Source organism: Microtus oregoni, unplaced genomic scaffold (assembly GCF_018167655.1).
Source record: "Microtus oregoni isolate MIOR12 unplaced genomic scaffold, Mior012 000002F_ref0000024, whole genome shotgun sequence".
Classification (NCBI taxonomy): Eukaryota; Metazoa; Chordata; class Mammalia; order Rodentia; family Cricetidae; genus Microtus; species Microtus oregoni.
This window is the reverse complement of record NW_024543061.1, coordinates 34,759,473-34,786,123: the sequence shown is the minus strand read 5'-3', so window position 1 is coordinate 34,786,123 and position 26,651 is coordinate 34,759,473. Positions and strand designations below refer to the sequence as shown.

General features: G+C 41.0%; 1 protein-coding gene across 20 annotated transcripts in view; it reads left to right on the top strand.

The window, feature by feature from the left end:
- Magi1 (membrane associated guanylate kinase, WW and PDZ domain containing 1) overlaps positions 1-26,651 on the top strand; it is a 592,347-nt gene that overhangs the window by 505,512 nt on the left and 60,184 nt on the right. For all 20 annotated transcript variants that reach the window (XM_041638327.1, XM_041638278.1, XM_041638324.1 and 17 more), the window contains 5 exons: positions 6,919-6,976; positions 9,861-9,976; positions 11,955-12,047; positions 18,834-19,016; positions 20,059-20,679. In XM_041638327.1, coding sequence (XP_041494261.1) covers positions 6,919-6,976; positions 9,861-9,976; positions 11,955-12,047; positions 18,834-19,016; positions 20,059-20,679 — 1,071 coding nt within the window. The remainder of the gene's footprint in view (positions 1-6,918; positions 6,977-9,860; positions 9,977-11,954; positions 12,048-18,833; positions 19,017-20,058; positions 20,680-26,651) is intronic.

Sequence of the window (26,651 nt, the reverse complement as noted above, 5' to 3'; positions counted from 1 at the left end):
GAAAAGCCTTCTGTTATATAAACAAATATTTTAAAAGTTTACAACCAACAATTTAAGCCTAAAGAAGAAACAGGGAAAAAATTTTTTTCTAATGAACAAAGGACTAAGCATAGCAGAGACACTGTGGGAAGACATAGGAAGCCATAATTATTAAAGTACAGAGCACCACAGAGAACACACCACCACCCCAAATCAACAACAGGACAACTGCAGATAACGTACATTTCAGCTGATAACTTTTTAAATGTCAGTGGCCTCTATTCTCCAAGCAAAAGACAACCTGAATGAATGGAGCAAGACAGAAAATCGGTTCTCCACGAGGAATACGTCTTAACTTTAAAGATAGACACCAAAGTGCTCTAATCAGATGGGAGCAGGAAGCAATCAAATGTTTCTGCACTAGCATCTGACACGAGACACTCAAACTTAAAAGTAAAAATAATCAAAGAAATGGAGACACTTCATCCTAATTGAGCTAACAGTTAACCAAGAAGACATTAAAATCCTAAAGATGTATGCTCCAAATTCTGGTCACCAAATTTCATGAAAAAAAAATGGCACTGCTTGATTTAAAGATGCAGATTATGATCCATCTAGTAATAGTAGGTGATTTCAATACCCAGTTTCTCTACTAGATGGATTATCCAGACAAAAATAAAAATGGAGAAACACCGGAATTAATTGGACCAATGATTATCTACAAAATACTCCTCTCAAACACCAAAGAATTCAGATTTATTCAGTAACATTTGGAAGCATTTCTAAAACATACCACGTCCCAAGACCCAAAAATCTTTACAAATCAAAAAGATTAAAATACCTCAATACGCATCTGATCACAAGATAAAACTTTAAAATGGACAACAAACAAATCTCTAGCAAATATACAAATTCATAGAAACTAAACAACTCATTTCTGAAGCATTATTGGGTCAAAGAAGAAAACAAAGAAATACAATTTTTCTTCAACTAAATGGAAATGAAAACACAATAAAACCTCTGGGACACATTGAAAGCAGTACTAGTAGGGAAATCTTTAACTCCTAGTGCCTACATTTAAAAATGGGAATATAGGCAAGGCAGTCAGGACCACGAGGGGTTCACACTAAGACAGTGTGTCTGAGCTAAATGGGTGCTCACCAACTCCAGCTGGGCAGGGAATGAATGATCATGGGATCAGACTGGGCCCTCTGAATGTAGTTGACAGTTGGGGCAGACTGAGGGACCAATGACAATGGCACTGGAATTTGTCTCTACTGCATGTACTGGCTTTTTGAGATCCAATTCTTTTTGGATGCATACCTTGCTCATCCTGGATGTAGTGGGGAGGTGCCTTGCCCTCTCTTAGGACTGGGGAGGGAAAGGGTGTGAGGGGAGAGCAGGAGGGAAGTGGGAGGAAGAGAGGAAGTAGGAATTTTGATTGGTATTATTTTTAAAGTAATAAAAAAATAAAAATGAAAAAGAGGGGCAAGGCGATGGTGGCACGTACCTTTAATCCCAGCACTCAGTAGGCAGAGGCATGCAGATCTCTGTGAGTTCAAGTCTACATAGTGAGTTTCAGGACAGCCAAGACTATACAGAGAAATCCTGTCTTCATAAGCAAAAGAAAAGAAAAAAATCAAAAAGAAGAAAGAAAAAGAGCACAAATAAATGGCTTAACAAAGTAACTCAAAAATTTGGAAACCACAAAAGCAAGTCAAATCAAACCCCGTTGTGTTATTAGTCAGGGTTCTCTAGAGTCACAGAACTTATGAAATGAATCTCTCTCTCTCTCTCTCTCTCTCCTCTCTCTCATATATATATATATATATATGTATATATATATGTATATGTATATACACACACACACACTTACGTATAATGAAATGAATATATATGTGTAATTTATTGGAATGACTTACAGCTGCAGTCCAGCTAATCCAATAATCGGTGGCTGTGAATGGAAAGTCCAAAAATTTAGTAGTTGTTCAGTCCCACTAGACAGGGTGGTTCAGCTGGTCTTCTGAACATGCTGGAATCCCAAAGAAGTAGGCTCTAATGCCAGTGAAGGAGTGGATGTCCTAGCAGGGTGTGGGCAAGCAGACAAATAGCAATAGCTTTCTTCTTCCATCTTCTTCCATGTTTTTATATAGGCTTCCAGCAGAAGGTGTGGGCCAGGTTAAAGGGGTGTCTTCTTGCCTCAAGATCAGATCATCAAAAGAATGTGTCTTCTCATCCCAAGCTCTGAATCAAAGGTGTATCTTTTGATCCAGACTAGAGAATTGAATTCGCCCGCTTAAAACCAAGGAAAATCTCTCACAGGTGTGTTTCATTTCTGGATTGTAGTTTACTCCAGATACAGTCAAGTTAACAACCAAGAAGAGCCATCCCACCAGTCACCAGCAAAAAATAACAAAAATCAGAGCAAAAATTAATGAAATAGAAACACTACAAAGAATTGACAAATCTAAGAGCTGGTTTTTTGAGAAGATAAATAAAATTGACAATTGGCAAACTCACCAAAAGAAAGAGCAGAGGACCCAAATTAAAAGATTCAGAAACAAGTAGGAAAAGCATTACAAAAGACACCAAGAAGTTCACAATATTACAGGAGAATACTTTAAAAACCTGCACTTTGTTAAGCTGCAAAATGTAAAAGAAATTAATTTCTAGATCCAGCCAAACCACCAAGATTAAATCAAGAAGAAATCAACAACCCACAGAGAGTATAGCAAATGAGGAACTTGATATACTAATAAGAAGCTATCAAGGCCAAGTGAAATCACAGAATTCTTCCATTAATCCAAGGAAGAGCTACAGCCAAGCCTCCTTAAGTTACTACAATAAAAAGAGAAAAAGAGAAAAGAAACAGAAGGAGCACTTCCAGAGTCAGCATTGCTCCAATACCAAAACCAAATAAAGACACAACCAAAAAAAAAGGCCAGGCCAGTATCTCTGAACATAGATTCAAGAATGCTCAATATAATACTTGCAAACAAAATACAGACATACATCCAAAAGATTATACACCATAACCAGGTTTGCTTTATCCCTGAAATGCATAGAGCATTGAACATACAACGGTCAATAAATATGATAAACTACATAGATGGACTTAAAGACAAAAAATCACATGATAATCTCAATAGATGAAGGAAAAAGCCTTTGGCAAAATTCTACATTCATTCATAATAAAAGTTTTAGAGAATGTGAGACTAGAGGGACTGTGCCTTAATTTAATAAAAGCTATGTATGAGAAGCCCGCAAGTAATCTTGGATCAGTTTTACTGTCAGGAAGAAAACACTATCTTCACACTTTTTTTTATTGAGCTTGAAGTACTAGCTGGAGTCATAGGACAAGAAAAGGAAACTAAGGTATACAAATAGGTAAAGAAGTCTGTCTACCCCTGTTTGTAGATAGGATGACACTGCATATGTATGTAGATGCTATGACACTGCACATTCAAGATTCCCCAAATTCTGCCTGAAAACTTCCAGAAATGAGAAACAAATTCAGCAGTGTGAGAAGATATAGAATTTATTTGCATAAATAAATAACTTTTCTATATACCCACATCCCATCTGCAATAGCCTCAAAGAAAACGAAATCTCTAGGAATAATCCTAACCACAGAAGTAAAAGACCTCTACAGTAAAAACTTCTAAAGAAAGGGATAAACACTAGAAAATGGATAGACAGTCCATGCTCACAAATTGGCAGAATTAATATTGTGAACATAATACTTATACCAAAAGCTGTTTACAGGTTCAGTATAATCCCCAAGAAAATCCTCATCTCATTCTTCACAGAAATAGAAATAAAAAATTTAAAATTCATGTGGAACCCCAACAGATCTCAGATAGCCAAAACAATCCTGAGCAAAAAGAAAAATGCTTTTTTTTTCTTAAGATATATTACGAGTCATGGCAATAAAGCAATATAGTATTGGGACTAAAACAGACATGTAGATCCACGGAACAAATTAAAGACCCAGACATGAGTACACACAACTCCAATCATTTAATAATTAACAAGATTACCAAACATAAGCTGGAGAATAGATAGAATCTCAACAAATGATGCTGGGAAAACTGGACACACACACATGCAGAAGATTAAATTAAAACTGTACCTATCACCTTGCAGAGAAACTGACTCCAAATGGATCAAAGCCTTAACCAGAAACAAGGAAACTGCTAGAAGAAACATGGGGAGTACCCCTACATAATATAGGGGTGAGAAAGGACTTACTGGATCAGACTCTGTTTGCCCTCCAAAAAGACCAACAGCTGACAAGTCAGACTTCAGAAAACTAAAGAATGAATCAACTGGGTGAAAAGGAAGCCCATAGGATGTGAGAGACTTTTATCAGATAAATATCTAAGTGGATTAATGTCCAGAATGTATGTATATATATATATATAGATAGATAGATATATGTGTATATATCTAGATATCTAGATATATAGATATATCAAGCCTAGAACCTGAACAAAGTGTTCTCAGTAGAAGAAGGAAAAATGGACAAGAAATACCTCAAGAAAATGTTCATCGTTCCTAGCAGTTAGGGAAATGAAAATTGGTACAACTATGAGATTTTATCTTACCCCTCTCAGAATGGCAAAGTTTAACCAAACAACTAACAGCGAATGCTAGAGGGGTGAGGGGAAAGGGGCCCCTCATTCACTTTTGGTGGGATTGTAATCTGGAGCTGCCACTATGAAAACCAGTCTGAAGAAGTCTCAAAAGCTAAAAAGTAAATCTATCATGTGACCCAGCTATACCATTCCTTGGCATATGCCCAAAGGACTCGTGGCCATGTTCATTGCTATTCCAGTCACATTAGGCAGGGAATAGAAACCACCTAAATGCCTGGCACCCTATGAATGACTAATGAAGATGTATTACAGACACACTATCAAATACTAGTCAGCTGTAAATAAAACTCAAATCCATGAACTTTGCAGGTAAACCATAAAACTAGAAATAATTATATTGAATGAAGTAGCTTAGACCCAAAAAAGTCAAATGTCGCTCGCTCCCTCCCTCCCTCCCTCTCTCTCTCTCTCTCTCTCTCTCTCTCTCTCTCTCTCTCTCTCCCCCCCCCCCCCCCACCTTCCTCCTAGCTCAAAATCTTCAGATATCCAAATCCTCATCTGTCATTAAAGAAATTTTGTTGCAACAGATGGAAACCTCTTTCAGGAAATCACAAGCAGTCAAAATGCTGATTATTTTCCCTTGTCCCAGTGGATACATCTACAAAACAAATCCTAAGGCTCAGGGAACATTGTACAAAGGGTGGAACGACTGTAAGAAAGACCCAGAGACCCAGAGGGTCGCGGAGTTAGCTATGAGACTGTGTCTCCTAGGAATGTCTCACCAACATGCCTGTCTAAACATGAGCTGGACCAGGACAACATCAGACATGTCAAAGTGGATGGACGAAGGAGCCACGAAACCTCAGCCCTACACAAAGAACCATAGGTAGCTAAGGAATGCTCTCAACAGAAGAAATAATTTTCCTCAGTGAAGCACACACCAAATGGTCACTCGGTGCAAGATGGTCAGCCCTGTAAACATGCATGTATATAACATTAGGCAGTCTAAGCAGGTTATATTGTGTGTGTGTGTGAATTTAACAACCATTGAGAGAAGAGGCTGTGGATTTGAATGAGACAAGGAGAGGTGTATGGGAGTTTTTGGAGGGAGGAAAGGGATGGGAAAATGGTGTAACTGTATTAACATCTCAAAAAATAAATTAAGAAAATAGTACACAGCTCTTTGAATTAAAAACAAAACTGTTTCAAAGTAAGTGACACTTCTAGTGTTTGTAGTGTTCAATTCAAACCCTTGGACTAGTGATTGCTAGGAATAATGATTCACTTCGCAGTATAGTATTACCCAAGTTTGCCTTAGCTACAGAGATGGACGGAGCTTTAATCCTCCCTGAGTAATTACTGTTCTGCCTGAAAGGACTGTTTGATGACACAGATGCGACCTAGGTGCTACTTTCTCTAAGTTAAACGGCCTAGTGCAGCTGGCTTTTCTGTAACAGATTCATTTGGTGGAACTCAAGAGCCTCGTTAATAAATGAATTTCCAACTTTGATGTGAAACTGTAGGAGGCAGAGTTCACTGTTTACCTAGTACCATTCCCCTGCCCCCCGCCCCCGTCACCCTCACATTGAGAAAATAACATAGTCAGCTATGTTACATGCCTATTATCCCAGTGTTCCAGCAGTGAAGGGCAAAAATTGCAAGTGTGAGACGGGCCTGACACCCCTCACTAGGGGGACATCCAAAAAATAATACTTGCTCACACACAACACTGTCTATGTTGTCTTCATAAATTAAGAAAGATAGCCTGACCCACATAGAAGAACCTCGGAGTATCAGAGTGTGTGTGTCAGGCACCCAGCTCCCCATCATTTTCATTCACTCAGTAGTGTTAAATAAGAACAAGGAGAAAATAAGATGTAGGTTTAATTTTCCTTCAAGGAAAATAAGACCATTGAGTCGAAAAGGAAAAGAAAATCGCTTTTACATGTTTTTGCTTATGTGGCCAGGTAGTCTGGAAATAAGGAGCAAAATATAGATACTTAAGGTAAGAAGTAACCATTCAGGGCAAGTTTTAAGTGTTTCTATTAAAACCTAATTTAATACTTGGCTGATAATGAAGGCAGCTGGGAATGCATTTTATTAAGTTTTATTTTCGTAAGTAAAATACCAGTAGATAAAGAATTGTTCTTTTTTTTTTTTCATGTGAAAAAGTACACCGAGCAAAATAAGAAATAAAGCATGCTTCTTTGTGGTAGAATATACAGTCTTAATTGGGTTCAAGGTGTTTGTACGCATCACTCCCCTTTGAATAAGTCAGTTGTTGAGCTCCTGGCTCTTCAAGAATAAGCTCTTCTTGTTCTGATGTTCTTTTGTTTTTCAGAGCTGCCTGCTGGCTGGGAAAAGATTGAAGACCCTGTCTACGGTGTCTACTATGTAGAGTAAGTGCTCGTGGATAATCCACATTCCAGTTTTTACACTACTGTGCACTTATGTGCATGGTGCTGAACGTATCTTGGCAGTGTTACAAGTTTCAAAGTAATAGTAATGATTTTATAATGAAAGAATTTAGTGAATAGGTCATTGCTGAATCTGAAGAGATTCAGGAAGGATTTCAGTCCATGTGACTTTTGTTAGCTTCCACATCACCAAGAACCCGTGTGCATGGCGGGTGCTCTGTGAGTATTAGTTGAAGGCCAGGATATGGGAGAGCCCATAAAAGAGCTGTGCGTTCTCAGAGGGGCCTTACTGCCCTACTTTTTTCATGCCTATCTGAACTTCGCAGTAATTACTTATTTATTCATTCTTCCTTTCTAAAAGGGTTAGACACATCTTAATAATTTATGAAATGTTACCAAGTATAAGAAGAAAATGGAAAACTGGGATGAGATGCAGGACCTGTTAATCTGTCCCGCTTGGTCTGTCCCCAGGAGTCTCGCCTCTTAGTGTGATCTCTTCACTATGGGCTTTATTTTACCATTGGACGTGTCCTTTGCCATTTTACTAAACCATTGATTAGCAGGATACTAGAAGTAAATCTTAAAAATAACCAAGAGGCAGAATACTGAAAACATATAAAGTGTATCTTTTCCTCTGAGAAAAATGAGAGATAACTAATACCGTTCCTTTGAACAAGACAAGTGCCATATAAATTTTGTATCACCATTATCCTTCCTGCCATGGTGAAGATAAAAGGCCTTCTTTCTCTTTCTCATGTTGCTGGCAATAAAAAGTCACTTGTATAATGCCCCTATAATAGGAGCATATTATGCAAAAATGTCAGGCCTCAATGAGATGCCAACATTTTATTGTGAAGCAATTACAGGAGTTCAGTAAAGGAAGTGCCCTTGACCAGTACAAGCCATGCTTCCCTCTGCAGAACAGAAAGAGAAGTATCGTCATCAGAGACACAAGCAAAGCCATTTTTATTGACCCTAATAAAGTACATTTCCTCTCTGAGCTCCAAAGCTCTTTTATACAGGTGAATAGAGAGTCTTCTGCCAGGTGAGCCTGGGCTTTCTTTGGAACTCAGCTGCCTTGTGCATTTAGGAAGAAAGGAAGCGGCTGGGCACTCCTTTGAAGGAAAAACAAACCTGGCCCTGGGGGATAAGATGATAACTCAGGTCTGGTTCTACGTTTTTTAATGCCTGGTCCAAAGGAATCATGAGGCAAATATCCTTTTAATAAGAATTAAAGATAATCTGCCCACCCTACTTGATTAACTCTTTTTTGAAAATTAAGTCTGAATTTCAAAAGAGATAGTTGATGTTTTAAATAATAACATAATAGGGATGTCCCCAAGCTTCTGATGAACTGCTATTTTTGCTTAAAATGTATGTACATACATACATATGAAACCATCTGTATATGTATGTTTATGTATACTTAGCATAAATACAAACTAAATAAGGCTATCATTCAAAAGCAATGCATGCATGTGTGTGTCTGTCTGTCTGTCTATCTATCTGTCTGTTTGTGTCTGTGTGTGCACCCTGGCCTTATTAGTTACATAGTCATCTAAAGTGTCTAGGCTTTTGTCACTTTGAACACATCACGTTTGCTTCATTTGGCTATCTGTGGAGTATCTTTGTTTGAATGAAAACAATGAAAGTTCTGCCCAGGCAATGCTGAAGCATGCATGGGCAGCCCATATATGGCGGCTCTGTAGTCTGTTTGTTTACAGGCTGTAATTTCAGGCTTTCCTCTTTGTCAGTCAGTTAAACATAGTTGAAATATGTTAGTGGAGTTCTTTTAACTTTATTCTTAGGCTTCTATAAACCCTGCTGTTTAAAACCATTCAAGAGTTCTACCATTGTGTGCCACAGATCACTTCAAAGCCCCAGTTTAATCTTAATTCCACGTGTACTTCTAAATTTAAGTACCTCTCATCTCAGGTGATAGGTTGGAATATTGGGGGTAGAGTCACTGGCTCAAGTCCTAGAATTCAAAAGCAGCCATAGCTGAGTGAGCATGCCAGCTCATACTGTCAGAGGTTGCCTCCCTTGCCCATAGAATGCCATCGGCAATCATGTCCCTATGTACACGGGGTGCTTCTGTGATCTCACCTACTCAAGGTCAACTGCTGGTTGAGGAGAAAAGTTACATGGGCAAGTTTTGAAGTAACTATATCTAGGTGAGTGTGATTCTGGGCATGACGAGTTCTTTGTCCATGAAGACCAGGTCATGAAGCATGTCTGGCGCATCCATGCTTTCTGCACTGCCTGTCTATGAATCAGTTGATGGCCATCTCAGTCACCAGGGCAGCTTCACAGTACCTTATGCTGTGTTCACTTGTCCCTTGCTTTACTTCATGGCAGTTGGAACATGCTGAAGGCGTGGGGAAGAAGTTCTTTAAGTGGCTTAGAAAAGAAAAGAAATGACCTGTGGAGATTGCTGGAGGCTCTGGTAAATTGTTGTTGTTAGTCTTTTCCTGCAAATGTTTTGTAAATTAATCTTCGCCATAGGTGTGAGCAGCTGCAGAGGAAAATTACAGTTTATGTAGGACAGGATGTTAATCCTGAGCTCTGGTATCCACTGAGGGTCTCAGAACACGTCCCCTATAAACAAGGAATTTCTGCTGCACAAATAGGAAAACAATTTGCCTTAGGACATTTGCTAGGAATTTCTAATAAGATGCATTCCCAACTGAAACCCTAATTCTTAGTGCACATAAGCAGCCAGTAAGGGAAACCGTGTTTCTTGCTTCTTATCTGCATGTCCACGCCAGACCCTCTGTGTTGCTCCATTCCAACCGAAGGGCTTTCTCTGCATTTAGCTGTGGGAATGAGTATTTCCTACCTGAAAACTGCTTTCCTTTCTTCCCAGCCACATCAACAGGAAGACACAATATGAAAACCCAGTCCTAGAAGCCAAAAGAAAGAAACAGCTTGAACAGCAGCAGCAGCAGCAGCAGCCTCAGCCTCAACCACCACAGCCAGAAGGTCAGCTTCTTTGCTGGAGGCTTTTGCCTGGGCTGGGAATGTGGGGCAAAACCTAGGCACTGACACCCCCGTGTGGTCAGAGCTGGCCTTGATGACTGACTCTCTCCTCCTCTAGCTGCCCCTCCTTCCATAGCACACTGGAGCATGCTGCTGAAGGGGGCACCCCTGCGCAGGCACTCAGACCTAAGCTCTGCCTTAGAAAGGAGCTCAGCCTGCAGAGCTGGCTGGGCGGTAAGGATATTTGGGCCCCCTGCAATATTTGCATGGCAATCCTTGTCTAAATCCAATGCCCCTGTAGCATTCTGACTTCCAGAGGAGCTTCTGGGCGCTGGACTCCTTTTTCATATTGGAAACCCTGCACAGAGGGATCAGAGCTGGTAATCCTGAGTGCTTCTAGGAAGTTATGAATTCATATTCGTTATAGAAATAAAAACAACCCAGGAACAGAGTCCAGCATTACATTTCCCAGTACTTGCCCCAACCCATTCTCAATTGTTCACTGTGCAGAAATTTTCTGGTATATATAAATTGGAAATAGTAAAACCAAGATAAATTTGGAGATAAATATATCCCAGGTATATTTGAGCAACTTGTTGGGGTTTTTTTTCCCCACTTTTTGTTTCTTAAACCTGCTTGAAGGTTTATTATAGTTAACCCATAGTTTAAATAGCAGAATAATGCGTCATTTAATGTCTGTTTCTACTAATATGTAACCATTCATTTATTAATACTTAGGATTTTTCCTAATTTTTCATTACAGTTTTTAAATGATACCTTTATACCCTCAAAGTATAATCCATGATTATCAATTATGTGAATGTGAAGTATAACACTTATGTTCCTACAATACTGAATATAAAATATATATGCATATATATTCAATTAAATCTATATGGTGAGGGAAATTGAACTCAGAACATCATGCATGCCAAACACTCAGTTGCTGAGCCACACTCCTAGCCCTGAACATAATCAAATATAGACCTTGAACTATAGGGCTAACCAAATGTTTCTATAAGTGATCATATCACAAATGTTTTAGGATTAATGAGACATTTAGTTCCCATAATAACTACTCACCTTTATAGTATGAAAATAGCGAATATAATAGGCATATCTGTGGGTCAATAAAGTTTCATTCGTGAGCACTAATGTGAATCTCATAATTTTCATGTAGCAGAAAATACTCAATTTTAAGCCTTTAAAAACATGAAAGATGTCCATGCCTTGTGTTTACATAGACGTAGCCGTTGAGCTCAATTTAGCTGATAAGCCATGGTTTACACCTGCTACCCTTAACGATGTGCTGTGGAGAGGGGCCTGCCTGCCAGCTGAAAATTCTCTGCCTTAGTCTCCTTTTTAATTTAAGAATAGCTTTATTTTTTTCTTGAGATGATGAAACACAGTAGTCTCAGAAAATGTGTTTTGAGCCATGGGTGCATTCAGTTGGGTGTGTCAGCTGAGGGAAGGTGACTGCGGTCCATCTCCAGGGTCATTCACTGCAAGGTGGCCCTTGGCCTCCAACCTTCATGAGATTAGACTTGGGATCTGGCAGTGGCTTCCCTTTGGGTTTCCGAGAGAATGGAAGTTTGCATCTCAGCAAAATGGTGTCATGGCCCACCCCTCATTGAGCCTGTAGAAGGTTCTTTCATATGTTGCTACATTCAGGTGGATTTATACTGCTACAAAAAAGAAAGAAGAAAGAAAGAAAGAAAGAAAGGAGAAAACAATACAAAAAACCCTTACTTTCACTTAAAGCGTCTAAAGTTGAGTTTTTACCAGTTATGTCTTATTTCCTTACCTGAAGATCAGACGTGAGAGAGAAAGATCTTGCCGTCTTCACCACAAAGGGAGGTCGGTCGGCTGCTTCTCTTGCTCCCCACCTGCTATTGATTCATTGCTCTGGCTTTTACTGAGAAGATAAACGGTGCAGCTGTTGAGAGACAGCCCAGGAAACAGCTTCTTTTCTTTCTTGTAGAATGGACAGAAGATCATGCGTCCCTTGTGCCTCCTGTCGTGCCCTCCCATGCCCAGAGCAATCCGGAGCCAGCCAGGGAAGCTCCACTTCAGGGTAATGTGGCGTCTTGATTGCATGGTAGTTGGAGCTCTAGCGTCTCACTGTTTAATTTCTTCATTACATTGATTGTGTGCATGTGTGTGTGTGTGTGTGTGCCACCCCCATACTCATCCCACATAACACAAAGTGCAGCTTGAACAAATTAGTTCTCTCTTCTACCACCTGGGGCGTATGGCTTGACGTGGAGCACCTTTGCCAAGCTATCTTGCTAGTCCTAAAGTCTCATTTTAAAAATTAAGTCTACAGCAGGGCGTTGGTGGCTCACGCCTCTAATCCTAGCACTCGGGAGGTAGAGGCAGGTCTCTCTGTGAGACCAGCCTGGTCTACGAGAACTAGTTCTAGGACAGCTTGGGCTGTGACACAGAGAAACCCTGTTTCAAAAAACCAAAGAAAAAAATAAAAATGAGGTTTGGTGATTCCTAAGCTGCAGTGCTCTCGACACTTCTGGCTAGATAATTCTTTGTAAAGGAGACTGTCTTCAGCACTTACTTAAGTGTGATCCCCTATCCACTTGACTTCAGGAGCATATACCCACCTCCTACTGGTACCATGATAATCTGAAAGATGCCTAGACGTTGTTAGATGCCCCTCAGGAGTAGAACCATCTCAGGGTTGGGAATGAGTGATTCAGAGACCAAAATATTTTTTAAATTGGGTGTTCGATATTTTGAGGTTCCAGGCAACACATTTGCTTTTGAGTAGTATTTTCTTCTAAGTGTAAATAACTTTATCTTAAAAGTCCTTCCCTGCTGCTGTTTTGCTTTGGTGTGTCCTCCAGCATTTACATGGGTCTTACTTTTATTTATAAGCTTAGCCTCTTCAAAAGGATCATTCATAATTTGGGTTCTTGAGCCTTGCTATAGTCAGGCCTTATTACTCTTCGGTGATGGAAGACAGGCAGCTTGTCTGGGGTTGCTTGCTTTTGTTTTTGGTTTGTTTGTTTTCAAATAAGAAAAGTAGAACCACATTGGATAGTGTTGCGGAACTGGAACGTTGGTAGTACGGAGCCTTGAAACCAGTGGGAAGTTGTCTCTAGTAGCTGATGTCATCATTAGATCATTATTAATATCTTTGAGAACACAACTATATTTTATTATGATAATGGTTTCCTAAAGATAGGCTGTAGTCTATAATAACTTAATTAATACCATCATTACTGTAGTGTCCTCAGCATTTCTTGGAATAGAAGATCCCTTCTTTGGCTCACGTCTTCTTGATTCACCTCTCATAGTAATTGAGTTGTACGAGCCTCATTGAAATGCCCTGAACCAGCCACATCATGGACCACTTTAAAGAGTTACATAGTCTCGGACGTCTGTGCCGCTGTCTTGTCCTCTCACTCTTTGACTTACTCCTGCTTCCTGTCATTCACTCTTCACTTTCCTGTGCTTGTCATTTATGGAACTAAACAGTGTAATTAGTGTTCATTGGTGCTGTGTTATTTCACAGTATTTTCTTCATAAGCTTTAAATCCATGGAGGCATGAGACTAGGAATTTGTTTGTTTTGTTAATCCCCAATCAGGTAGAACCCCTTGATAGGTATTTTCTGTTGAAATTACAGTACTACTGAGTGAAACAGTGTGTATCTATGCATCCATGTGCATATTTTTGTTGAGTGTTGGCTCATGTTCTTAAAAAAGAATTGTTTGAAGAGATGAAATACACTAAAAATTGAAATGTACAGGACATGGATTACCATGTGCCTAAAGCACAACTGAGACTACACATGGCCTTTGTCCGTGTGTTTCATCTCAGAGTCTCCCTGCTCTTTCGGTTTTGTTTGTTTGAGGCATGTTCTTACTATATAGCTCTGGATGGCTTGGAACTAGCTGCATACACTAGGCTGGCCTCAAACTCACAGAGATCCTCCTGTCTGCCTCCTCTGTGCTGGCGTTAAAGGCGAGAACCATTATGCCCAGATCCATGGTGTCTCAGGCAGCTGCTCCACTACTGAGCCATACTCATGGACTTTTGATTATTTTTCTTTATCTTCTTTAGTCCTGTTGAACCTGACAGTGGGCTGAGACAGTCCAGGTCCACTGAATTCTCCACAGATTTAGCCATTCTCATAGCCAACCTACAGCGAGGCCTTCCTGTTGAGCCTCATCCTGCAGACACAGTCTTTGGAGTATAACTAACACCAAAGAAACACATTGACACCCGGTCTCATCTCTCTAAGCTGGGAGTGTAGTAAACTTTTAGACTTAAGTCTCGTGGTTTATGACCAGGTTACCAGCCTGCTGCTCACACATCCTAGTTTTGCACATTATCTAGTTGTGATGGGAGATTAAGAAGCCATCTTACGACTTGACTTGGTGGTTAATTTTTAAACTAAATTCTCCCATGACTGACTTTACTTCCCAGCAACTGGTCATTTTGTAAATGTTCTTGGACAAACTCTCCAGCTTCCAGATTGGGTTTGGGGATGGACTTCTGTAGCTTCTTCTCTCCACTGGACCTTTCTTCCAGCTCTATGATGACTGATTTATTGAACCATATTGCATACCAGGTTGCCCCTCTAAGCCCTTCATGCCCATGATCCATTTTGGTTGTTTTTAATAACCCTTGTGTGAAATTGGTACCATCTCTGTTTCTCTTTAGGTGTACCACACTCAAATAGAAAGAGAGGCTTGCCACGAAGTAGTAGAACATACATATAAATGCCATTGTCATTAGGAATCGATGAACTTCTGGCTCATAACTTTTTATCATTTTACTTTTGTGGGGGACTTTATTTCCTGAGTTAAGCTCTACTATTTAGTACAGTGTCACTGGTTACATATTATCATTTAGGTTTAAATTAGCTGCAATTGAAAAAAAATTGAAATTTTTTGGCCATTAGCCTTATGTCAAGTCTTTGATGTCTCCTTACATGGTGTAGTGGCTGCCATATAGATCGGTGTAAATGCTCAGGATTCCCAATGCTGCACTAAGTGTTGGTAGAAGCTTCCAGTGTAGAGAATCCAAGTACCAGAGTCTAGTTCTGACCTGGCAGAGAATACTTAAGGGTAGTTCAAGGGCAGAGTTCTGAACCCAAACCAAAAGATCCTCATTCAGTAGTCATAGGATAAGCCTAATATGAGTATGTTTTTAATAGACATTCGAGTGAGTTTGCAGATACACAACCAAGAAATTGGTGTCTCAACAGAAGGCGTAGACCACAGAGCAGCAACCAAGAATATCAAATCTCCATTCTTGTGGGAGAAAATAATTCCTAACCCATGAATCACCCATACCTAAAACATAATAAAATGTGCATTAATACAAAATTCTGATGTTGTCTCTGTAGCTAAAATTCAGGTAAGCTATGTGGTGCATTTTCTAACTTTGCCCATAATAAAAAGCAAAGGTACCAGTACCTGGTCACTTCTTTTCATCATTCTCAGGATCTTGCTGAATCTGTTCATTGTGTCCTTCTTTAGCCATTCAGTCCTTAGACAGAAATTGTTAGAGCACCTCCTACATATCACAGTACTCAAATTCTAAGCCCCAAATCTGCAAGTGAGTCTCTCGGAGCATGTAGTCTACTGAGTTTAGTACATGCGTAGTGCTTCTTCTGCACGGGCACAGGAAACCAAGCCAGTCAGTAAGATGTGTACTGTGTTAGAGCACTCAACTCTCAAGACAAAAATAAAGCGGGAAGGGGAGGCCTGGAAATATTGCACCATTTAATAATGTTGTCCATGAAAGTCTCACTGAGAAGTCAGTAGCTGTTGAGGTCTCTGCATGGCTAAAATGTGTACCCCTCACACTCTCTAGAGTCCTGTCAGCCTCTTCTGTAAGACCTAGGCCATTTGACTTCCATAGCCCAAAGTGAATTTTGGAGCCCATTTTCCCTGTCTTCAACTTTTCACCCGGTAATTGTCCTGGGAGCTGTCTCCCAGAAGTCTTTGCTGGAGGTGCCATCCTTCTGCCCACACCTTGGCAAATGACTGTGCCTGGCAAATGCTGCCAAATCTTGCCTCTCTTTAACCACAGTTCCAGGGCTGCCATTTGTTGAGTTTCCAATAAGCCTTGGACTGACTGCACTGGAGAGGTTTGTGAGCAGACCTCTGACTATAGCCAATTTGAAGGAGCCTTCTTTGTAAGAGCCAGAGACTTTTTAAAATATGCAATTAAAATTTGTGTGTGTGCCCAGAGACCTTTTTAAGCCTTTTAGTTATAGCTAACCAAAAATAACTTTTCTAACTGGCTGCCAAGGCTGCTAAGTGCAGAGGCATGGGCTAGCTTCTTTTTCTCCCTTTTAAAAGAATGTATTTCGATAGAAAAGAAATAGAGCAGATGAGGGGGGTGTAGCAAGGGCAGAATATAGCAAATGAAATTAGGAACGAGGCAAATGGCTGCTGCTTGGGATAACCCGAGAAATTCCAACGAGCTTCTTGGATGCAGAGAAAGACTTAGTGAGGCCTGAATACTGCTTTGTGAATTAGTTCTGAAGTGCTACTTTTTTGTTTAATTTTATTTTGAGATTGTCATACATGAGTATCCAATCTAAATCATTTCCATTCCGCCTTCCTGTCCCCCTCCATTTCCTCCCATGTCCCCAACTACCTCTCAAATTCATGACCTCTTCTACTTTTATCATCATCATCATCATCATCATTATTACATCTATACATAGATACAACCTATTGAGTCCATTTAGTGTTACTTGTGTGTACACTTGTTTAAAAGACTGACAATATGGGATTGGATAACTTATCAGGAGCTTGTACTTGAAGAACACTGAGCTTTTCTTTTCCTCCCCCTTCTTTTTCCTATCCCCACCTTCTCTCTACAACATGGATTGCCTGTAGCCCTAGAAGTAGGCCTTTCAGAATTTCCTGTATCACATTTGCATGTTAGCTGGTGTTGTCAATGTGCCCATCTTGTTTAGGCAACCATATTGTTGCGATTTCACAAGTGTAACTTTCTGTCATAAGCAGAAAGCATTCATCAGCATCAGGGGTCTTGGTCATCTCTGCTCCTCCTCCCTGATAGTTACTGAACCTTGGAGATAGAGTTGTGTTGTAGATATATCTGTTGGAACTAGGAATCCCAAGGTCATTTATTCCCTGCATTTTGACCAGTTGTAGATTTGATTTTTCTAATAGTCTCAATCTGTGCCTAAAATTGGTGAGTGAAAAGATATCTACTTTCTCTGTACAAAAGGGTAAGTATCTAGAATATAGTTAGAAATTATTGGCTTAGGAAGATAACAATGGTGGATTCTCCTTCTGGGTCTGTGATCTAATCAGCCATTAGGAAGTTGACTAGGTGACAATAACAGGCATGGATTCCTCCTAATGAATGTGTCTTAAATCCAAAAAGACAGTTTGTTCAATAGACCCAAGATAAAAGTGCCAGTATCACACCTGGGGATATCTTGCCAGGCTAGTCACTGTTGTGGCTCATAGGCTTCACAGCTAGGCAGGATTAGTGACCACCTTGCTCCGTTGGCAGCTTGCACAGCACCTTCAGATACTTTAAAAGCCAGTCCTCAGAAAGGGCCCTTCCAGGGCACTTCTAGATCCATTCTTTCAAGTTATATGGCCAAAGCAAGTGTTGTCTTCAGCAGTAGGGACCTACCTTAAAGTTCTGGGAGTCAGTCAAGGTCACTGCCAATAGCCTGAATGGTTTAAGGGCGTCTCTTGTAATCTTCTACCAACAGTATGGTTAGAAACTAAAACCAAAGTCTCTGTTCAGTTGCTCCTACGCATAGAAGCCATGTCCATGTGGCACATTATAGTAAACACTGCAAAATAGAAAAGAAAACCATGGTGCAAAGCAAAGACCAGCTGCTTCCTTGAAGGAGGCTGTGGCAGCCCAGTAGCTGTAAACCATGCTGTAATTGAAGAAGACAGTCATAATCCTGAGACTGGTTTTTTTGTCTTCTTCCCTTTTCTTTGGAACTGGAAGATGACATGCCTGAGATTGACCTGTAACTGAGAGAATGCCCTGCGTTTCCGACACACTAGTTTGGATTTCTGTACTGCGCACCTCTAAGCTAGCACTTCGGAGGTGGAGGCAGGAAGATCAGAAGTTCAAAGTCATCAGTGTCTGTATAAGAGGCTGGAGGCTAGCTTGGGTTACATGAAACCCTATCTTGAAAGAAAGATATCCTCTATGTATGACAATATGATTATGACATCCACCTCCTAAACAGAGTGTACAGGAGCACTCTCATTCCTACAATCGAGAAAAAAGTTGGGGTTTTTTTTGTTTTTTTTTTTTTAAATCAAATGTCTTTTTTTTCTATTTTATTTATTTATTTATTATGTATACAATATTCTGTCTGTGGGTCTGCCTGCAGGCCAGAAGAGGGCACCAGATCTCATTTCAGATGGATGTGCGCCACCATGTGGTTGCTGGGAATTGAACTCAGGACCTTTGGAAGAGCAGGCAATGCTCTTAACCACTGAGCCATCTCTCCAGCCCCAAGAAAAGAGTTTTAAAATGTATTTATGAATGTGTGTGTGTATGTGTGTGTGTATACACTTAATGTATGTGCAGGTGCCCATAGGGAACAGAAGAGGTTGTCAGAGTCCCTAGAGTTGGACTTACTGTGGTTGTGAACTACCTGATGTGACGCTGAAAACCAAACTTGGGTACCCAGGAAGAGCAGCAAGTGCTCTTAACTACTAGTCATCTCTCTGGTCCCAAAGAGGCCCCATCTATATCCATAGCCTCAAGCCATGCTCTTGAACAGCTGTCTGCATTGTCTCCTAGCATCCTCGGTTCATTCACAGGTATACTGACAGTGAATTTCCTTGTGTTTCTCTCCTTCTAATCTAAACCAGGCAAACCCTTTTTTACAAGAAACCCTTCTGAGTTGAAAGGCAAGTTCATTCACACGAAGCTACGGAAAAGCAGCCGTGGCTTTGGCTTCACAGTGGTTGGAGGGGACGAACCTGATGAGTTCCTGCAGATCAAGAGCCTCGTCCTAGATGGTCCTGCTGCCCTGGATGGCAAGATGGAGACAGGTGAGTTCACATGGCCATAGCATGTTCCATGTTGTGAGGCCTCTGCCCACATCTGAACAAGGGCAGACAGCATCATGATTCCTTTATGTGTGTCCTTTATATACCTTGCAATGAGCTAGATCCCTCTCTTACAACACCCCCTACCAGCAGTCCACATGAAAACCTTTGAAGCTTCTTTGACTTTAGAAACCTGTTACAGTGCTATTGCATATAGTAAAGCAGTAATTTACTAAAAATGTAGATCCATTTGAATAAATGAATTCTAAACTTAGAACTCCAGTGTTCTTTCAAGGATTATTATATTGTCATTTAGCCCAGAAGACACATATGCTAAAAGAAAGGGTTATTATCAGTTAAATAGCCAATCTGGTTTTGGCAGGTGGTCACTCCACCCCCACCCTGTTTCATTCAGATTCATATTGAAGGTACAGAAGAACTAAAATTTCAAAAAGATTGGTCAGCAAGAGGAAACCATATATGTTCATGTAAGATGAGTAATGGTACTCGTTTGTAATGCCGGCACTCGGATAGCTATGGAGCTGCAGAGTGAGACTTTGTCTCTGAAACTGCCTCCCTAAACACAAAGGATGAGTCAGATGTGACACAGGGCCCTCAAAAGTAAACAGCAGCCCAAAGATGATGTTTAGCACAAGGCACAGTGAACAGACTAGGTTATAAGAATGTGACAAGGGCACACGGGCTTGGGCTAGAGCAGCGAAGTCAGTAGAAGAGGAGAGAGGTGACTGGGAAGTCACATACGGTTTAACAAGGTCAGTGTGCATCAACTTCTCCTAGGGCTGGTTGCTTATCCGTAGTAACCAGGATATACCCAGGTAAGAGTGCTACTTCTTGTATGGGAAGAACATCGTCTGTGCAGAGTTCTCGGGAGGAATAAAATAGAGTTCCTCTTTCAAGCATCTTTGGCTCCAAACAGGCCTATAGTGACGAATCTCAGGTGGTAGGCTCTAAACATTAGGAGAATATGACTGTCACAACAGTTTTTGGTGCTGGTTTTTGACCTTCATACTCTTGCCTCTTACAGGGGATGTGATTGTCAGCGTGAATGACACCTGTGTTTTGGGACACACACATGCTCAAGTTGTAAAAATCTTCCAGTCCATTCCTATTGGTGCCAGTGTGGACCTTGAACTCTGCAGAGGTTATCCATTGCCTTTTGACCCGGATGACCCCAATACAAGTTTAGTGACCTCGGTGGCCATTTTGGACAAAGAACCAATTATTGTTAATGGACAAGAGACCTATGATTCACCAGCAAGCCACAGTAGTAAAACAGGCAAAGTCAGCAGCATGAAGGATGCCAGGCCAAGCAGCCCTGCCGACGTGACTTCCAACAGTTCTTATGGTTATCCCAATGACACAGTCTCTTTGGCTTCTTCCATAGCCACGCAGCCGGAGCTGATAACTGTTCACATAGTCAAAGGGCCAATGGGCTTTGGCTTTACCATTGCAGATAGTCCCGGTGGGGGCGGCCAAAGAGTGAAACAGATTGTTGACAGTCCCCGCTGCAGGGGCCTCAAGGAAGGGGATCTTATCGTGGAAGTGAATAAGAAGAACGTGCAGGCCCTGACGCACAACCAAGTCGTGGACATGCTAATCGAGTGTCCAAAGGGAAGTGAGGTCACACTGTTGGTGCAGCGAGGAGGTACGTAGGTCGATTTTCTTCTTTGCTTTTGGAATCTGAGGTGCGTCGGTTGGCTTACTAGTCTTCAACTACCTGGCGGTGTTTTGTTTCTTCGTTTGAAGATTTGTTGTCCTTTTTCTCCTTTTTGAGACACTGAAAGTTGAACCCCGGGCCTTCAGCATGGTAGGCAAGCAGTGTGCCAGCAGGCCATACACCCAGGCCTGGATCACTTTCACCTACTTACTTGAAAATACTTGGCAAATATCTGTGGGTTGCTTTCAACACTCTTCACAATCAAGTTTCTGTATTATTTTGCATACACTGAATTAGAGTGATTCTCTCAAACGGATCCTGTGTCTTTTAAAAATAAGTAAGATTTGTCTCTTAAAAACAAGGAAGATTTTTCTCGTAAGACTCCTGGCCCTGGCTGCAGAGGCTGAACCGTGTGCCCCTGAGGCCACTCTCCCAGCCTCAGTTCTTACTGCTGTTCTGCTGTTCCCCTGGATTGTAGCCACACTGGCTTTGTCCTTTCTTGCCTCAGGACCTTTCTAGTTCCCTGGCTCAGTTTCTCACAGTTCTCTCCCTAGGGAGTTATCTGTCTCGCTGTCTAAATTGACCTCTGGCATGTCTACAGCATTTCTCGTCTATCGACCGGTACCGTGATTGTATTTCTCACTGCCGGCATTATTAACTATTGTCAAGTGCCATTATTTTATACTTTTATTTTCTTTCTTTTCCTTTCCCGGGAACATAATAAGCCAGCACGCCCATCTGCGCATTGTTGTCCGCTAGCCCTAGCATTTAGCACACCTGACTCCTTTCAGAGTGATGCTGTAGAGCTCACATCATCTTCGTCTCAACAGTAAGCTTCCTTCTTTCTTTTTCCTTCCCTAAGCTTCCCACTTTCTTCCTCATCCACACTCCCAGTATTTGTTCATTTCAAATTAAGAAATACTCAGTATTGAAATGTCTCACTCCTGGACTGTGAACTTGTAACTAGTTGTAGCTCATTGATGGTTCCCCCGGTCCTCCCCAGACCAACATTTCATACTTATAGTTGAGCCCTTTGAAAGGATCAGTTACGAAATGTGGTTTCCTTGTAGCATGGGTGCTCACTTGAAACTGTGTATTGTGTGATCAAAGTGATTAGGGCCATTAGAGGAAATCCAGAACATAGCACAACGTTGAGTTGGTTAACATGTTCTTTTAACTTCATCAAAACCATTGTGCAGGCCTGGTGTGATGGCGCACACCTTTAATTACAGCACTTGGTAGACAGAGGCAGGTGGATCTCTGTGAGTTCGAGGACAGCCAGAAATACAAAGTGAGACCCTGTCTAAAATTTAAAACCATCGTGCAGACTGACTTGGCTCAACACTCCAGTACATTTTGAGGTCTCTTCTGGTTCCAAGTGACTTTGGTTCATGTAGACAAACCGGTGAGTGTGCGCTCATACATGTGTGCATCTACCATCTGATCTTTACCGTTCCCATGGGATGCAGGAAAGGGGCAGCTACTAATAGAACCGAACTGTTCAGCCCACCTCTGGTTCTACTGTCCCTAGTCCAGTGCTCTGCCAACGTACCTATGAACAATGTTGACTTTGCATACTTCTTCATGTGTTTGGCTGGTCCAGCAGGCATCTCTCTGATCCACCTCCTATGCGTTTTACAACCAGTTTCCTCTCTGAGCTATTTTAATCCTTCTTTTCTATTGAGTGTATTATGCACTGGCCTTTTCCATCATTAGATTCACTTATAAAGGTACCAAAAAATAGCTTTATGATAATCTACTAACTCAATTCATAATGTACTTGCCTAAAATTGGAAAGAGTTGATTATAGAAATATATATACCCCCTTCTTGTTAACTAAGTGTATTTTAATTCCTGGGACTGTCTTTCTGTTGATGCTATTACATTTTATAACATTCATATGGAAAGATCCAGAATATATTGCCTCATTAGTCAACATCTACATGGTTTACTCTACAACCTGAGTAATTTAAAATCACTGTAACATCGACAGTCTGTAAAGTATGTCATACACCCTGTGCTTGATTTATGTGTAGGATGGGAAGTTTGTACATCTGCAGTTGGCAGGCCGTCGCCAGCTACTATTAATCTTTCTCAAAAGCATAAAAATATATTTGGTTGTGCCATGTATTAGTTGTTTGCTTTGGAACTGACATTTAATCATCCCTCCCTCTGGTGGGGGTGGAAGGAGAATGTTTGATGAAGAAACAGGACAGCAGTTGGCTGAGATGAGAAAGTGAGTGGTCAGTTCACTGACTGCTCATAAATCTCATTTCTGTCATAGTTTCTGGTAAGCAGATTGATTCGCTCATTAAATCCACATCACCAATGATGCTCCGGCATCCATGTTGGAAGGATGGGGTTTCATATGCCTTATAAAATGGGTTTGGATGTTGGCAGCATCTGTTTTAGTTCCTAAGCCCCATGTTCATTTTTGATGGTTGTCCTTATCAAGATTGGGTTAAATTGACGCTTTATTTTTAGTATTTTTATGTCTGTTACCTCCTTCCCATCGGTAGGGAAACAAGGCAAAGGATGAAATAGCTTTTATTAATTTCTGGAGATAGTTTCTGGGTCTGGCTTGGATTTGCCAGGGTCATTCTCCCATAGGCGGGCTAGCTGGGACTATCACAGGTTGTCCCTAGCGTCTCAACTAGACCTCCTTCCTACTATTGCTTCAGGTGTCTGTTCTGCACAGCCCACCTTCTTGTGCTGTCTTCCTCAGCCTGCCCTTCTCTCCTCCTCCCTCTGCTGTCCAGACGAGAGAGTTTTCTTTCTGGTACAACTTAAAATTGCATCAGTGTTTGTAGTCAGCAGTCTGCCGCCCAGTGCCGGCTTGAGTCTGTAGGCTTTCTTGAGGTTGGCAAATCATGCTAGCCAGTGGTGAATTAATCGTTTTTTGTTTTTTTTTTTTTCAACTTCAAAGCTTTATTGTACAGGATAGAGGGCCACACTTTAGCCTGCCCACCTCCAAACTTTTAAATTGCTATTGCTCTGAGATCCTGGTGGCCTCCTTCATGATCTCCACTGGAGTTTGAAGAGAGTATAACCATGAAAGCTCAAAGCTTCCTTCCTTAAACACAGGCAGTATATTATATTACAGTTTATCTTTACATTGAAGATGAAAACCACATTGGAATTTATGCACTAAAGAACTTGCCCGGTACAGGTTTTTCCGTGTTGAATGGGAGCACTTCCTGTGTCGTCAGCACAGCACCTCTGCCCCACAGTGGACAAAGCCTTGTTTGCTGAGCTAATGCACACCTTTGTGCTTCTCTTTCAGAAATAATTTTGTGTTGACTTAAAGAAGTTCGACAGTGTTTTGTTTTGCAACGGTGTTTTGTGAGTGTGGAGAATGTAGGCTGTGTTTTGGAGGGAAAGCGTCTATCTGAAAGAGAACTGAACAGGGTCTATCAAGAGTGAGCAGGCCTCTGGGTTAAGCTATGTCCTCACCATGCTACTCTTGCCCCAACATTCTTTTCTTCATCCAAAAAAGAAAAAGAGTGTTTTAAACTAGAGGATCTTTTGGGCTTCTGTTTCATGGAAGGAATGATTCCACTGTAATGGAGAAAAGACAGTAGAGTTGAAGCAGAGGAAGAACATTTGCCTTGAACCTGTCTCCGCCTTTACTGTGTGTGTCTCTCACCTTTCCTTCGCTTAGTTCAGAATGTAACCAAAGAGAATGATTCTTGCCTGTTTGCATGCTGTAGATAAATAAGAAGTAACTGCTGGTGGCCTGTCCATGGTGTTTTGCTAATATTGCCAATTAGCAGAAATAACTGCTTAAGTTAGCTTTTTATTAATAACAACCACAAAAGGAAAAAAGGAAAAGCAAAGCGAAGATGATCTTTAGCCAGAACTCAGTCTTAGTATCACTCTGTGATGTTTTCACATCTGCATTTTGTTTTATAAACTCCACTGTTGGTTTTTCGGTAAGTAACCAGCATTGTGAATGAAACCAGGCTCCTACCCTGTGATCCCTTCTGGCTTAAACTCCTTCTCAGATACTTTGCATGCGTGTATATGTGGGTGGGTTAAGCTCCTAAAGCTAAAATTGTTTTCATTTTTGAATAATTTTCTAAAAGATATCTCTGGGTTTGTTGGTGGTGAGGAACAAGCCAAGGCCTCTTGCATGGCTGGGTGTGTTCTCTCCTAAGCCAAATCTTTCCCACTTGAGCTTCTGCAAGCAGCAGATGTCCCTGCCTAAGAACCATTTCAACTCCCACCTTCTGCACTCTCCTGCTTTGGATAGAAGGAATGAATTGATTCTGAAGTCCTTGTCTTTGGTGGAGGTCGTCACTGACTTCTGGTGATGACCACAGTAATGGAAGGGATGTCTGTTGGACGGTATATACAAACCATATCATACACAGAGTTCTCTTGTCAAGCTACTAAGTTATTTTTAGGGTCTGATTTTTTCTAATTTTATTTATTTTTTGTTTTGTTTTTCAAGTCAGGGTTTCTCTGTGTATAGCTTTGGGTCCTGTCCTAGAACTCACTCTGTAGAGCAGGCTGACCTTGAACTCACAGAGATCTAGCTGCCTCTGCCTCCCAAGTGCTGGGATTAAAAGTGTGCACCACCTCTGCCCAACAGGATCTGATTCTTAGGTGATGAGAGTTTAGGATTCCCAGAAGGTGAGTTCTGTGTCTTTACCACAGGTGCCTTATGGTAGACTGCCTCATCTATAAGTCACAGAAAAATATGGCCATATAGCTTTATAGTCTCATTAATTCACTATATAAGAGCAATGGTACATGTTTTGGCAAAAAAAAGTTTAGATATGAAAATAGTAGCTGCATCCTTACTATGGGTCAGACATGTTACCATGGTACAGCCATACACATTGAAGCACAGACTTAAACCTAGTGACATCCCATTTTTGCAGCCAAACTGGAATTACTGCCATATGCAGAGTTACTCTAAGTGGGATCCTCTATAAAACGAAGGTATTTATTTACTGCTTTCTACAATAGGAAAGGAAACATGGAGGATTGCAGTGGGAGGTGGAAGGAAACTCGAGCTAAATTCGAGTAGTCTAGAGCAAAGCTAGGACTCCTGGTTCTGTTGGGAAAGCATGCAGAAGACTAACTCAGACAATAAACTGCCATTGAGCCAGGCTCTGTTGTTGTAAGAGACTGTTTGTTCCCGGCTGCGCAACCCTGAAATAACCACACAGAAACTGTATTAATTAAGTAACTGCTTGGCCCATTAGCTCTAGCTTCTTATTAGCTAACTCTTACATCTTATCCATTTCTATTAATATGTGTATTGCCACATGGCTGTGGCATACCAGATAAAGTTCTGTCGGGTGTCTGTCTCTGGCAGGGCTACATGGTGTTTCTAAACTCTACCTTGTTTCTCACAGCATTCAGTTTAGTTCCCCCTCTCCCCCACCTACCTTATATTCTGCCCTGCGCAGGCCTAAGACAGTTTCTTTATTAACCAGTGGTATTCACAGCATTCAGAGAGGAACCCCACATCACACTGTCCTTAACATATTGCATACACTTGACATAGAATTCCAGGAGCCTTCTGGAAATGGTGCAATATTAGTTTCACGTTTTAGGAGAAGTTGAGATCTCAAGAGTGTCAGATTTTCCCCAAATTGTGTACCTGGCTAGGATTTGAACCAAGAATCTGGGCTCCAGAGATTGGGCCTAAACACTATAATAAAAAGCCTTCTGGCATAAAGGGAGGGAGGGAGGGAGGGAGGAAGGGAAGGTAAAGGAGGAAAAGAAAGAAAAAGAAGTGAAAGAAGAGCCGCCCTGGGAGCAGAACTGTCTGGTGTATTTTATGTATAGAAACTATCCCACTAGCGTAGTTGTTGGGAAATTATTTTATACATAGAGAGATGAATAAGCCTGAAGTCGACAAGCAAATTGATACCAACATAATCCTTCCTGATGGTATTTATTTCATTAAATCATTGATCCAAGCAGTCAAAGTGGTAATCTAAGTT